Consider the following 16,323-nt stretch of genomic DNA (forward strand, 5'->3'; position numbering starts at 1 on the left):
TAGCAGGTCTCCTGACAAGTTGACTAAGGCTTTTGTGCTTGCCTCTAACAAGCCTTAGCAGTTACTTACCTCTTAAGGGCTGCTTGTGGGAAGAGGAAAATAGGGTTTTTGTCAGTCATGAATATGCCTTTGTCAATGGCTCTGAATAGTTACTGTCCTTACTTGCTTCTGAAGTCCTTGATGAATCAGGAAAGAGTCTTCCTATATAGTCATTTGACACAGTTCATTGAGATTTGATTCAGTATTACTTATGGGTATGTCTACAGTACAGTGTTATTTTGAAATATCTTATTTCGAAAAAACGTGTCTACACACAAAATGCATTTCAAAATAGCATTTTGCTATTTTGAAATAGCGCGTCCACACTGAGTGGACTCTGAATCACATTTAAGGGTGGCCAGAACCAGTTCTAGCAGGGCACTAGGTCAGGACTTACTGTGTGTGGGGCTGCTGCCTGAGGCTATCTGAGGTTTGTGTTTAAAGGGAGACCCCCTGGACAGCCATTTCTCAGGTTTCCCTGCTTGCTTGTCTACCTCAATGAGGAACAGCAAAGTATTTTGTCTCTGCGTGTTCTGGTTGCCCTCACTCGGGGCACCACAGCACTCTGCAACATGGAGCCAGAGCTGCCCCTGGGCACTCTGGTGCTTCTCTTGGACGCGTTGCTGGGAGCCTGCACTTTCTGCAGGCTGCCATCCGAGAGGTCCATCGGGGGGCTGTCAGTATCCAGGAGGCCCTGCAGGAGAGCTTCCACCCTAAGGAGCACCAAGAGCCTCCCTGGTCTGTCCCACTGGGGGCTTGAGCCCCATTCCTCCCTCACATCCTTCCACTTACCCCTCCCTAGACCCCTTCCTGATGTCAAATAAAATGTATGTATTTTTATGAACACACACTCTCTTTATTTAACAAAACTGGTGGGGAGGGAATGAAACTCTGGTGAGACTGGGTAAAGGAGGCGGGAAAGGGGAGAAGAGAGGGTGGGAGAGGGGAGAAGAAAACCTGGGAGGAGGGAGCTGGAAGGAGGAAGCAAGGGGAAGAAGAGGAAGGGGAAGCTCAGGGTTGGGGGTCTTACCGGACCAACTTGATTGTCATGCAAACCTGCTCCTGGGTTTGCATGTGGCCTTTGGTGGCCAGGCTGGCAGCTATCGTGCCATAGACAACCACGTTCCTCCATCTAGTGCAGAGATCATGGATGTTGGGGGCATCCCCCCCAAACCTGAATATGGTCCATGATCTCCACCCTGGACCAGGAAGGCGCCCACCCTCTCCGGGCCCTGGCAGGCTCCTGGGAGCTGGCCGACTGCTCCTGGGGAGTGGTGAAGGCCTGGCTGCCAGTGGCTTGCTAGCTCATGTTTTGGGGCCACTGGGTCAGGGGCAGTGACTGCTGGCTCTGGGCTGGCAGGCTTGGAGCTGGCACAGGCACTGTGGCCAGAGTCTACCCCTTTAAGGGCTCTGGGGAGGGGGGAGAAAGAGGAGTGTTCCTGGTTGAGGCTGGAGTGGCCACCAAGACACCCTGGGAAGGCTGGAGGCCTCTTATTTTGAAATAAGTGTCTACACAGCACTTATTTTGAAATAGCTTTTTCGAATTTGGCATTATTCCTTGTAGAATGAGGTTTACCAAATTCAAAATAAGTGCTTCGCTATTTCGAATTTCTTTCGAAATAGCGGTTTGGCTGCGTAGACGCCAGTAAAGTTATTTCGAAATAAGGGTTGTTACTTTGAAATAACTTTGCTGAGTAGACATACCCTATGATAAGAAATTCTTCTTCAAGGAGGGTACGTCTAGACTACATGGCTCTGTCAACGGAACCATGTAGATTTGTTTGTTCGGCAAAGGGAAATGAAGCCGCGATTTAAATAATCGTGGCTTCATTTAAATTTAAATGGCTGCCCCGCTCTAACGATCAGCTGTTTGTCGGCATATTGGGGCAGTCTGGACGCTCCCCTGTCGACATGAAAGCCCTTTATCGACCTCCCTGGTAAACCTCATCCTATGAGGCATAAGAGGGAGGTCGATAAAGGGCTTTCAGGTCGGCGCGGGAGCGTCCAGAGTAGTGCGCTGAGCCGACAAACAGCTGATCAGCTGTTTGTTGGCTCAGTGCGGCAGCCATTTAAATTTAAATGAAGCCATGATTATTTAAATCGCGGCTTCATTTCCCTCTGCCGATCAGCCTAATCTACATGGCTCCATCGACGGAGCCATGTAGTTTAGACACAGCCGGAGTGTCCCGGTGGATGCTCCACCTTGAATGTTTGAATGCCACCGAGCTTCTAATTGGAGAATTGATAGGCTGCATACACAAGGCAGACGGCATGCACCATTTGAAGTGGCTACTCCGCATGTGGAGCCAACTGTCCCTTCAACTCTCTCTCTACCACCATTGGTTTCAGTCGGAATCCAGCAGTCACCTCGCCCTCAAGTGTTAGTTGTTAGTCAATTAGTAAAGTTTGGTAGTTTATTGCTAGTTTACAGTTAGTAGTTTAATTAATATCGTTCTATTAAAAATTAGTTAACATTTTTCTTCAAGGTGCCTGCTTTTGCAGAAACCATGTTGATGGAAATGCTTGTTTTACCAGGTTTTAAAAGGTGTATAACCTACAGGCTGTCCATACCTGTTTCAGAAGGATACTTCAGTGTGTCCGTTGCTTGGGTGAGGAGCACTCAGCTACTCTGTGCGAGGGATGTTAGATTGGGGGTAATAGAATAGTTAAGTAACCACATGAATTCTTAGCAGTTAATCAACTATTTTATAGTTCCTGGGGGCCAGCAGCCAGCATACTCCAGCCCCACTCCTGGGGAGCCCCCTGCCATCCCACACTATGAATAGTTGACTAGATGAATGAATAGTCGACTAGATGATTAATGACTTGCATGAGGGGCATGGATTGCACCCACAGGAAGTTTGCAGATGACAGTATGGTAGGGAGAGAGATGGGTATGTTGGAGTATGTTGGAGGGTAGGGATAGAGTGACCTAGACAAATTGGAGTATTGGACCAAAAGAAATCTGATGAGGTTCAACAAGAATCCCAAGCACTGTTACAGGCTGGGGACCAACTAGGCTAAGTAGCAGTTCAGCAGAAAAAGACCTGTGGATTACAGTGGATGTGAAGCTGGATATGAGTCAAGTGTGCCCTTGTAGCCAAGAAGGCTAATGGCATATTAGGGTGCATTAGGAGGAACATTTGCAGCAGATCTAGAGAAGTTATTATTCCCTTGTATTCAACATTAGTGAGGTCACATTTCGAGTATTGCATCCAGTTCTGGCCTTCCCCTCCCTCCACCCCCACTATATAAAGGACATGGACACATTGGAGAGGATCCAGCGGAGGGCAACCAAAATTATTAGGGGGCCAGAATATATGACCTACGAGGAGAGGCTGAAGGATTTGGGCTTATTTAGTCTGCAGAAGAGAAGAGAGGGGGATTTGATAGCAGCCTTCAACTTCCTGAAGGGAGGTTCCAAAGAGGATGGAGAGAGGCTGTTCTCAGTAGTGACGGATGCAGAACATGGAGCAATGATCTCAAGTTACAGTGGGAGAGGTCTAGGTTGGATATCAGGAAAAACTGTTTCATTAGGAGGGTGGTAAAGTACCAAAATGGGTTACCTAGGGAGGTGGTGGAATCTCTATCCCTAGAGGTTTTCAAGTCTTGGCTTGACAAAATCCCGGCTGGGATGATTTAGTTAGGGTTGGTCCTGCTTCAGGGAGGGGGTGGACTAGATAACTTCCTGAGGTCTCTTCCAGCCCTAGGATGCTATGTTTCTGTGAATTGATAAGCCTAGGCTTGTTGGTTAATTTAGTCGACTACTTGCATTCCCCTTCTTGCTGCCTCTGTATTCGGTCAACTTAAAAGCTGGTTCCCCCCAGCACCAGCTGTGCGGTGCTGTCTCCCCACCTTCAAGTTGCTGCCATCCTGTATCAAAGGCAGCAGTGTGGGGCAGTAGGCAGCCGATCTGCACGAGGAGCTGGTTTTTAATCTGGCTTCCCTCACAGATCGTTTCCTACCTGGAACCCCACACTGCTGCCTCTGATATAGCCCCTAACATCTAACATATTTACCCCACACTGCTGCCTCTATATCAGAGTCAGCAGCATGGAGTGCCAGATGGGAGACAGTCCATGTCAGTTTAAATCCAGCTCCGTGCAAAGAACTCAGTGGTTCTATAAATATTTGTGTACAAAGGTATGTGATTCCAAGAATTATTGGATCCACTATGGTGTATCAGAGGCTGTGTTACAGTAACTCAGGTCTAGAAACATCATGAATAATTCAAAATGTTGATCTAGTGTCTAAATGTGGACAATGAAATGTTCACTCAACACAGCATACATTAGCAACCAGAAAAACAAGCATTTTTCATATTTCGATTTTCACAATTTTGATGTACAAAATAGTTATTTCTCCATTTTGAAGTTCAAATAATGTTAGCAACTTTTTACATTGAATATACAAAGTCTGGATGACAGCTACATGTTTTTATTCCAGAACAGAAGGATGCTGGGGTCCTTTATAGGACAAATTTCAAATATTTGGTCCAGTGGATATTGTGCAAGCAAGAGTGAAGTGCTTCCTGGGGTCTTTTCTGGATTAAATTTTGCCTTTTAGTCAAGTGAAGTACAGTATTTCTGATGTCTTTTGTCTCAGGCACATTGCCTGCACAGTGTTGGAGCACACACATTTTCCAATTTGGGTGATTGGCTGATTAAAGATACAATTTTGGATCATGTGAAAGAACAATATGCATCACCAAGAAAATGGAGTTATTAGGATATATTAAAAAAAAAGCTATCCACATTCTCAATTCCCAGTAGACAATTGAAGTATGCAGGAGCCTCATGAGACAGCTCAAATAAATTTTCCTTCTCCAGAACAGCATCTTGGACATTTCCAGTTGCACACCACAAATCAGGCAGTGTGCCAGAAAGTAACAATTAGACCAGTGGTCCCCAATATTTTTGTGGCAAATAGCACATTGATGTTTTCAGAAGAGTGTGGCTGGTGCCAACAATTTTCAAGGCTTACTTTGTATTTGTACATTAAATAATATGAAAAATATCATATTTAATATTACATAATATATGAATCTATAAGATAAAGGTAATTTTACATGTAAAAGATGTTAAATTATTTGACAATTATTCAGCCCCCCTTTGGAGAAAAAAAATAGAAAAAAGGCGTCAAATGCGTAAATTGAAGGCTATTTTCATATTAAATATGAATTGGGTAAATTTGATAGAAACTTAATTTAGTTGGATAATTTTTATTTTAATTATATTGTAATTAATTTTTAAACAAAATTCAGCATGAATAAAAAGGGGGGGGATGTCCAAATATTGAGCAAAAAAAGCGCCCTCTCCTCCCCCAAAAACATCACGGCACCTTTAAATCTCACACTCCCCATCTCCACCATGTCCCCACCATCTGTTGCCATGTCTCCTCCTCTTGCTCCATCAGCTTGCCTGGTGCCTTCTGCCCTCCAACCTCTCTCCCTCCTCTGCTGTCCTGACTCCTGCTCTTCTCACTGCCCTCTGCCCTCCTGACACCTGCCCCCCTCCACCAGCCCTTCTCTTCTCCCTATGCACTCAGCAGCCCCACTCCATTCCTTCAGTAGCCCCACTCTGATCATGTGAGCTACACCCTCTCCTAAGGCCTCCCTCTACACACCTGCCCTGCCTCTCTCCTCTGGTGCTGGTTCCTCCCCTGCAGCTGTCTGCCCTTCTGCTTCACCCCCAGAATCCCCTGGCACGTGCACCTTCCCTTACCCCTGCACCATCCTGGTGCCTCCCCCTTCTCTCACTGCCGCTGCCCTCTTTGCCCTCTTTTTCCCTGATGCTCATCCCCTCAGCACCTTCTGCCCCCATTGTCCTTATGCCCTTGTGCCCTTACACATGATTTGCTCCATCCCCGCCTTCCTCATACCCACCCCTTCTTTCAAGCCTTCTCCCAGCACCTCCCTCTCCCCCTTCTGTCCCCCAATGCCCTTACCCTCTCCTCTCCCAGCATCACCCTGACACCTCCCCTCCTGCCCTTTTCCTCATTGTCTGCACTTGGCCCCCTTGCATTTGTCTCTCCTCCACGCTGTCCCTTGGTGCCTTCTCCTTTCTTCTCCTGACATGCCTTCCTCCCCCCTGCACAAACCCCTTCCTTTCCCACCCCTTCTCCCTATTTTTCCTGCACCCTCACCTTCTGCCTTCCAGTCTGAGTCTGTGATCAGGCCTAGCCCCAGCTGCTTCCATGACCCTAGACCACATGCCAGGCCTGGAGCTGGGCCACGTGGTTTTAAAATTTAAAGTCCTGGGCCGTGATGTCATGGCACGCCAGGTGTCTCCCCTCTCAGCTGTTGCACGGGCATTTGAACACACCGTGCATGCACTCCCTCGGATGTCTTGCGAACCTGGCATCTCCCCTCTCAAGTATTGTGCAGAGGGGGTGCGCGAGATGATCGGAGGGAGTGCATGCTGCCACCCAACAGCTGCGAGGGGAGACACCCAGTTCGCAAGACTTCCGAGGGAGTGCATGCGCGGCGTGTTCGCTGCACATGCGCTCCCTCAGATGTCTTGCAAACCAACGTCACCCCTCTCAGCTGTTGTGTGGTGGCATGCACTCCCTCCGAGAGTTGGCACAGGTGCACATAAATGCCCCGGTGGGCATCATGGTACCTGCAGGCTTCGCGTTGGGGACCCCTGAATCAGATAATGCTACAAATGTTGAGTCTCGTGGCTACAACTGTATTCGTGGTATCCAAGACATATTTGTGTAGGAGGTAAGCTCACCAGACCTTGTAATTCCAGGGTGTGATGGCGTATTAGGGAGCCCCCAACCCTGCATTCCCATCTGTGGCCAGATGTGACTCCCAGGCAGCCAGTAGAGTAGAAAGTTTTATTGGTTCTCAGTGACACAGTGTAGCATAGGAGCGATGTTAGCATAAGCTCTGAAAGCAGAAAGCCTTATTCCTCTTGCGGGGGAAGGGGCTTTACTCCCTTCCTTGGTCTAAAAGATCCTCACACATCATAGCCCAGCTGAAACTAACTCACCCCCACAACCACGCATGTGGCGCGGTTCTTCAGTTCCTTCTCTACCATCCTCGGCAGCAGAAGGAGCCTCTTTTCTTCTCAAGACCTTTGTAAAAAATTAGATAAATACCTTCTTAATCCCTCCAGTTACCTCATTATACAAGTTATTTGAACCCTACTATCTACCCTAGTCAAAAGTTAAAAAAAAAAAGTTTTTCGTTGCGGCTTGCCGCTTTCCCCCGTATCGCATACCGGGTTCTTCCAGCTTTAAGAGGTGCAAGACGTGCCGTGATGTTATGCCCATTTCTGATGGGCACTCCAAGTGTATAAAGTGTCTGGGGGAGTCACATCAGACAGAAAAGTGCCCCCACTGTTCAAAACTCAGGGCTAGAGCACGCCGTGATCAGGCAAACAGATTGAAGACTCTCCTCTACAAGAAGTCTCTTTGACCACTGTCAGAGGATGCTACAGCGGCTCCCAAACCGGCCTCCCAGAGCAAGGGTATGGATAAATCTCATCCTTCTGCTCCCTTTGGCCTTATGGCATCGAAAACAGGCCTTTCTCCAACCTCTTTGCTACCCTCGGCATCGACAACAGCACGGGTCAGCACCACGGATAGGCTCAGCATGTCTGGTATGGCACTGTCCAAGACGTCATTACCGCACAAGAGAACCCATTCAGAGCCGAAACAGAGGCCAGTGGCACCAGGTATACTGGCTGCACCGGCAGGCCAACATAAGGATCGCTTGGCACCGAAACACCATGAGCAAATGGCACCAATGTCCGTGCTGAAGAAACCCCGCATTGACATTCCTCCACCAGATCATTCGGCACTGAGTAAACCACACGTCTCGACACCAACTCAAGAACGAGTGCGCTACTTATTCCCAGCCACATGCCAATGGCACCAATTTTGCCGGGCTCCTCCATTCAGTCGGTGCGGTCCCGCAGATCGTTGAATGTCTCACAGTCTCCTAGCAAGGTGGGCATGGAATCAAAGAGTAGATTTTCCTCCCAACACTCCAGTCCGGCTCACAGACCTCCCTGCTGGCAACCCGGCTCAGTGCAATATGCATATCCTCCTCCTCCACCACTATGGTATGCACAACAGTATGGCTACCCACCGCCACCATACACCACTCAGTGGCAGCCATGGGAACCACGCCCCAAGAAGAGCCACCATCGTACCCCTTCTACCATCTCCAGACCACCACTGACTTCACCTCCTATTACTATTTCAGTAACTGAGACTAATTCTCCAGCTCACTCCAAAATACAGGACTCCCTCTCAGAAGGGGAAGACAGATCCTCCTTGCACAATTCCTCATCCTCACCCAATGAGGCAGTCACAGCCGAAACCCCACCATCCAGCGATGACTCAAGAAAATTCCAGGATCTTTTCAAAAGAATGGCTTTAGCGCAAGAGCGAGACCTTCAGTAGGTACAAGTGAAGCAATACCGGCTCTTATGCACACTGCAACCTCCTACTACTTCCCAAATAACACTGCCCATGGACGAGGCTATTATGGACCCTGCGGATAACATCTGGCAGACTCCTGCTTCCATTACCCTGTCTACCAAAAGGGCAGACTGCAAATACTTCATTGCTCCTAAAGACATGGATTTTCTCTTTACTCATCCCCCACCAAACTCATTAGTGGTGGACTTTGTTCTTCATAATGGAAGACAACCTAACCTCAGGACCACTCCAGAAGACAGAGACCACAAAAAAAGTCAACATCATGGGTCGCAAAGTCTATTCCTCCGCCACCTTGCTCCTTAGAGTGGCAAATTCCCACTCCATCACAACCTCCTGTCACAGAACTACGGGAGGAATCTCCATCGAGAACTCCACAAGCTTCATCTTCATACTGGCTCCTTTATGGCTCCAGGATGCCAAAAATACCTGTTCAGCACAAGTGAAAGAGATACTAATCAACAGTAGAAGACAATCTACCAGGAGAACATACCTCTATAAATGGAATAGGGTTTCTCACTGGTTTAAATGGTCATACACGACATGTCCGGAATCCATTCCTTCCCCACCCTGTTGGGCTACCTATTATCCCTGAAACAGTCAGGCCTCGCTCTCAGCACCATCAAAGTTCATGCTGCTTTCTACTAAGTCGTTTCCATAGCACCTTCCCACTACGCTGATGAAGGGGTTTTCTTTCTCCCAAATTCGATAACAAAAAGGTTCCTTTCAGGTCTACAGAACACTTTCCCACCCATCTGCCCTCCAGTTCCTGTCTGGGATCTGAACCACGTTCTCAAGAGCTTGAAAAAGCCACCCTTTGAACCACTAGCCAACGGCTCTTGGTCTCATCTTTTGATGAAAGTGTCCTTCCTGGTTGCAATAAGTTCCGGTAGGAGAGTGAGTGAACTCGCCGCGTTGATGGCTGAACCCCCGTACACCGTGTTCACCAAGGACAGAGTGATACTCCGACCCCACCCAAAGTTCCTCCCCAAAGTCCCTTCTTCCTTCCATGTCAGCGAACCAATACACTTATCTGCCTTTTTTCCTAAGCCGCATGCCAATCCAGTGCAAGCCGCATGGCACACTCTTGATGTCCGCAGAGCACTTGCATTTTACGTGGACCTCACCAGAGCCTAGAGAGTCTCCCCTAGACTGTTTTTGTCCTAGGCAGAACAATCCAGGGGACAAGCAGTCTCATCTCAGAGGATCTCAAAATGGATCTCCTCCTGTATTCGAACATGTTATACACTATATAACAAAGACTTACCTGAAACCATTACAGCACATTCCACCAGGGTGATGTCTTCTACAACTGCCTTCCTCAGCAATGTCCCTCTTCAAGACATATGTAACGCCACCACACATTTGCACAACATTACGCTCTCTCCTCTTCAATTGTATCTTCTATGGTGGTGGAGCAGGCAGTATTATCCACAGTGACTACCACATGGCTCCAAACCCATCTCCGCGGGCTGACAACTGCTGTGTAGTCACCCAGAGTGGAGCACCCATGGGGACCACTCAAAAGAGAAGAAAGTGTTACTCACCTTGTGCAGTAACGTTGGTTCTTTGAGATGACCCCCGTGGGTGCTCCGCTACCCTCCCTCCTTCCCCTGCTTTGGAGCCCCATGCTCTAATGGGTAGAGAAGGAACGGAAGAGCCTCGCTGCGCGCGTGCCTAAAGGATTCCAACGGCACAAGGGGGCGCTACGGCACGTGTGCGGCACAGTGGAAACTGCAAGGACACACCAGCACCCAGAGTGGAGTACCCACAAGGGACGCATCTTGAAGAACCAACATTACTGCACAAGGTGAGTAACTCTTTCATCTTATCTGATGGCAGTCTCCAGGCTACTCTGACCTGTTGGCAGTTCACAAACAGTCATCATTTAAAAAATGACTTTCAAATACCTCCTCTCCAAATTGTAGCAGCCATGGATATTTTTCAGTGTTTCTCAACCAGTGGTACGAGTACCCTCAAGGGTACTCGAGAGAAGTCTGGGGGAATATGTCAACACAACTGAAATTGGGAGAAAACTAAATTTTTGTTTTAAGTTTTACAGTGTTTTATTATTTTTGTACTTTTTACTCCCAAAAATTTCATTGCCCGCCCAACTGTGATTAAGTTGTTTAAACAAATGCATTGCAATGGTAGAAAAAAGAATTGTGTGTCTGAAAACTGTAGGTACTTGGGATATTTATAATTTTTTTTAAAGGGGTACTTTATAAAAAACGGTTGAGAAACACTGATATATATGACCTAGTAGGGGGAGCCAATAGAGAAGGCTACATACCCAGAGAAATTGCATCTCTGTAGGCACTGCACTTATTATTATTCCGGAGATAAGGTCAGTTCTTCACTGGTGTCTTAAACTTCTAAATTTTACCAGATTTTACAAGAATAAGAGTGCTGCGGACACATTGAAGATTGCTGTCTAAGTTGGTGTCTGAATTCCACTTCAATAAGCTGTTTGTCCTAATAGAGTGTTTTGCATGTCCATTCTGGAATACTCTTTTCCCTATGGGTGTGTCTAGACTACATGCCTCCTTCGACGGAGGCATGTAGATTAGCCAGATCGGAAGAGGGAAATGAAGCCGCGATTAAAATAATCGCGGCTTCATTTAAATTTAAATGGCTGCCCCGATCTGCCGATCAGCTGTTTGTCGGCAGATCGGGGGAGTCTGGACGCGATGCCCCGACAAAGAAGCCTTTCTTCATCGACACAGGTAAACCTGGTTTCACGAGGCTTACCTGTGTCGATGAAGAAAGGCTTCTTTGTCGGGGCATTGCGTCCAGACTCCCCCGATCTGCCGACAAACAGCTGATCGGCAGATCGGGGCAGCCATTTAAATTTAAATGAATCCGCGATTATTTTAATCGCGGCTTCATTTCCCTCTTCCGATCTCGCTAATCTACATGCCTCCGTCGAAGGAGGCATGTAGTCTAGACACACCCTATGTTTGATGTCAGAAGGTGTTTAGTATTTTTTTTTTAAGAAAAAGCCATCAGAAAGTCCACCTTTTTCATTTGATGCCACTTCATTATGCAATATACTTAATAAGAAGGATAACAATATGACTGCTATTCTATTGCTATTAATGGAATTGCTTGATACTGAAGGCATTGTCAAGGTTCACTCCTTTTGAACCAGTGTTGTCACCATCCCCTGCTTAAGGTCTATTTTCATTAAGAAACCTCAAAGCAGATTCTTAGTCTACTCCAAATACATTAATTAGACATTTAATTGCTTGGATTTTACCTCCAGAATATTTCAGACTCATCATGTTAAGTAACTTATTTTGAAAGTAGTTAACATTTTGCAGGTTTTTTCTTGCATCTTTTTTTTTTCCTGTTTTTTTTTTTTTTTTTTTTTGGTCAGGGCCCATTTTTAATTTTCTGTTGATCATTTTGGTTTGGTTTTGTTATCTGGGGAGCTGTGCCATTAGAATTGACTGCAGTGTTGGAGGACAGCATTTATACACAACAGATTGTGGTGTAAGGTGATTGGTAAATGAACTGGCTTGGTGTCTACTCTGTTAATGCTATCCTCAGAGTCAAAAATCACAGGAAGCTAAAAGCTAGAGACCTTCTCCCTTTCTTATGCTAAGGAGCAAAAAGCCATGAGTGAGAAGCCGTACAAAATGGTATTTCAAAGAGAAGTAGGAAGTAAGTAACTTTCTCTTACGGATAGGAAATATTGCTTAAAGTGTTAAGATCTTTCAAAACAGTAGCATCTTTATCTGTGTATTGTGTGTCTGAGGACATAGAAAGAAATAAAAAACATGTCAGCAAATAAAGATTTTTAAAAAACCTGCTGAAGATAGGCAAGATAGATATGACAAACATTGTCATACCCTCTATTGCTTAAATCCACTAGAATGATGGAGTTCAGTAAAAACACATATGTACATTGAAATTGGTTTTCAGAACGAGAAACGAATGTAATAAGGTCTGCTATTAAAGTAACCTTATAGTCCGTAATTTGATATCAAGGTTTATTTCCCAAAGAATAAATATCGTTGCATTATTTTGAGTTAGGTATGTTCTTTTCCAAAGAAAATGCTGTTGAGTAGATTGCCGTAGTAGAATAGTTTCTCCAGCTTTCTGATCTGCAAACTGTGAAATTAAGAGCGAGACAGATAAAAATGCTACTAAACTCAGTACCTTTAGTTAAATGGTCTGCCTTTCTATTTGTCTTAATAGAAGAGAATTGTTAAGTACTATAGGAATATTGTGTGAGAGAGACATTAATAAGATAAACACTCATGCAGATATAAAAGTGTATACAGTCTCTGTGTATCAGGGCAGTGAAATATTTTACTTTTTATTTCAGAGGCAGCAAAGATAAGATTTTTGTTGTTAAGATTAATCCTTACATTCCTGATAAACTGATAACAGCTGGAATTAAACACATGAAATTCTGGCGTAGAGCAGGTAAGGAAAGGCTTGTTTTTCTTCTGTTTTTAATTGTAGCATTTTCTGTTCTAAGTTGGTAATTGTTATGTATTAATAGGTTATCATCATTTAACTCCTATTAATAATAAAAAGTAATTTCTGTTACATTAGTGTCAAAGACTCCTAAGAAAGATCATCCACCCATTGTGCTAGTTGTAGTACAGGATGCACGAAAACATAATGCCTAACTTGGAGAAATTCGTCTAGTTTATTTATAAATAATAATTATGCCATTCATAGTTGTCACAATGCACGGAAATCATACCATATTCCCCATCATAGTCTCTTGAGGGCTCCCAGTCTAGGCTCCAGGCACTTCAGCTGTCATATCTCTTGGATGGAGACCCATGTCTGTCTGCCTCCTGATCAAGGTTCTTTCGGGGTTACACAGTTCCCTGCTTGTATTGGGAAAGTTCCAGCAAGCCAGACTGCCTAAACAAGCAAGCATCTGCACTATCCTTTCTCTTTGAAGACTATGAACAACATAATTGACAGCAGTTATAAGTTACCACAGAGCCTTTTATAAGCACTGACATTTATCCTTAAGGTGAAAGTATTAGAGAAAACAACTTAAAACAAAAGAACCTACATGCATGATAATACCTTACCAGAGGCCACCCATTTATCTTATAAGACCATGGTAAGCAAAAGTCCTTCCAACTCTTCCTAGGAAGAATTGGAGCCCCTTAGATAGACGATCCTGTCCATTTCTTGGATCAGAAAGAAAGGCGGAGTCAGGTTTAAACTCAGGTTTATCCCAAAGTCTTTTCTTTGCCTGTTGGTCTCTATGGATTCTAGTTTGAACTAGTATATGTGAGCCTCTTCAGGAGGTAGTATGTGGTAACTTTCTGGGAAGATTACAATCTGTCTGATTTGCCTTAATCACAACCTGTTTTAGCTCCTGTAGGAGCCCTTCCCCAATGAATAGAACAGTCATACATAAACATTCATTTAAAACAATATACCTCAAACATGTTTCATGGAGTTGCAGTGTTTGTCACATTTCATGAAGAAGTCACATATAGTGCAGCCTACAATAATCCATAAATATATAAGGTGTTTCAAGAATATTTCTGTTTCAGAATTATATAGCTCAAAATATCTCTATTATATCTCTGGCTCTTGGATAAAGTAATAAATACCATATACAAAAGAATTTTCAAGTGAGACCAAAAAAGGCAAGGTAGTTTCAGATCTTCAGTATTTAGTAGGTAAAATACTTGCATAGGTGCATGCATATATAAAATAGAGATATATTAATATAAATCACAAAGAGATGCAATTTGAATAATGTAAGGTCCATGTGTAACAACCAGAAATAAGATTTCAGAAAAGGCACTGGCAATGAATATTCCTACTAATTATACTTTGTGTAGCTGTCTTTGCTAAGCATGAGCACAAAAACTCAAGAAGTTAAATAAAAATCTATGTTTCATCTATTTAAAAATCTTTAATTTAAAGCAATAGAATAACTCCATCTAAATGGTATTCTGAATTCTGGTGTATCAGGTCTTCAAAGGGATATGAAACCAAAAGGGTATTTGAAAAGATAACCTCCTTTGCTGAAGAAAATTAGTGTCAGCAGGACCTCAGAATATTCAGACATCATCGAAATAGGGGAGCCTTTGGCCCCCCGCTGCGATCTGTTTGCAAAGCATTTTGCAAATAAGATCTCCCGCGTCCGGTTGGATTTGGACTCTGGTTGCTATGTAAGTGGGCACGGAATGTGCTGAGTGCACCACCTTGTCTTTTTTCTCTGGATCAATTTCAGCTATTGCAGACTGAGGATGTGGACAAGGTGCTTAGAGGAGTGCAACCAACTGTGGGCTCACTTGACCCCTGCCATTCTTGGCTTATTAAATCTAGCCGGGAAGGGATGACTGGTTGGGTCTAGGGGATTATTAATGCATCTTTTAGATCTGGTATGGTTCCTGCTGCCTTGAAAGAGGCAGTGATAAAACGTTACTCAAGAAGACTTTCCTGGACGCACATGACTTAAATAACTATCACCCAATTGCTAATATTCCCTTCTTGGGCAAGGTACTCGAGCGGGCAGTAGCATTGGAGGATAGCGTCATAATTCAAAATGATCTGAACAAATTGTAGAAATGGACTGAGGTAAATAGGACGAAGTTTAATAAAGACAAATACAAAGTGGTCCACTTAGGAAGAAACATCAGTTTTACACATACAGAATGGGAAGCGACTGTCTAGGAAGGAGTATAGCAGAAAGGGATGTAGGGGTTAAAGTGGACCACAAGATGAATATGAGTCAGCAGTGTGATGCTGTTGCAAAGAAAGCAAACATTATTCTGGGATGCATTAACAGGTGTGTTGTGAGCAAGACACAAGAAGTCATTCTTCCGCTCTACTCTGCACTAGTTAGTCCTCATTTGGAGTTAGGCCTCAGTTAGGCCTCCAGGTCTGGGCACCGCATTTCAAGAAGGAGGTGGAGAAATTGGAGAGGGTCCAGAGAAGATCAACGAGAATGATTAAAGGTCTAGAGAACATGACCTATGAAGGAAGGCTGAAAGAATTGGGTTTGTTTAGTTTAGAAAGGAGAAGATTGAGCAGGGACATGATAGCAGTTTTCAGTATCATAGAATTATAGAATACTAGGACTGGAAGGGACCACGAAAGGTCATTGAGTCCAGTACCCTGCCCTCATGGCAGGACCAAATACTGTCTTGACCATCCCTGATAGACATTTATCTAACCTACTCTTAAATATCTCCACAGATGGAGTATCTAAAAGGGTGTAATAAGGAGGAGGGAGAAAACTTGTTCATCTTGGCCTCTGAGGATAGAACAAGAAGCAATGGTCTTAAACTGCAGCAAGGGAGGTTTAGGTTGGACATTAGGGGAAAGTTCCTAACTGTGAAAGTGGTCAAACACTGGAATAAATTGCCGAGGGAGGTTGTGGAATCTCTATCTGTGGAGATATTTAAGAGTAGGTTACATAAATGTCTATCAGGGATAGTCTAGACAGTATTTGGTCCTGCCATGAGGGCAGGGAACTGGACTCGATGACCTCTCGAGGTCCATTCCAGTCCTAGTATTCTATGATTCTATGAAATCCCGACCACAGTAGTACACTCTTCATTGGCATGGTGACACTCATACCCAACAACAAAATCTCCCTAGCATATTCAGAGAGGCCACTTCTCAAAAAGCTACCTCTCACACACCTGTAGCCAGGCAACAATTTTTGAAGGTGTGGTCAAGATCTCAAGAAGTCTACACCTTTTTCTAGTTATATTAACCATCTTTGACATCTAACCAGTTTGGTGACTAATTAGCTTGTTCTTTCCATCATGGAGACTAATCATGTCAGACAAGTGGATTTTAGAGATCAACGCGGAAGGATACTTCATCCAT

At 44.7% G+C, this 16,323-nt stretch overlaps 1 protein-coding gene across 5 annotated transcripts in view; it reads left to right on the forward strand.

Moving 5' to 3' along the window:
• Positions 1 to 16,323, forward strand: part of EML5 (EMAP like 5) — a 315,990-nt gene that overhangs the window by 135,775 nt on the left and 163,892 nt on the right. For all 5 annotated transcript variants that reach the window (XM_075926737.1, XM_075926739.1, XM_075926736.1 and 2 more), the window contains exon 17: positions 12,824 to 12,924. In XM_075926737.1, the coding sequence (XP_075782852.1) occupies positions 12,824 to 12,924 (101 nt within the window). The remainder of the gene's footprint in view (positions 1 to 12,823; positions 12,925 to 16,323) is intronic.

The sequence above is a fragment of the Pelodiscus sinensis genome, chromosome 4 (genome assembly GCF_049634645.1).
Source record: "Pelodiscus sinensis isolate JC-2024 chromosome 4, ASM4963464v1, whole genome shotgun sequence".
In the NCBI taxonomy this organism is placed as follows: domain Eukaryota; kingdom Metazoa; phylum Chordata; order Testudines; family Trionychidae; genus Pelodiscus; species Pelodiscus sinensis.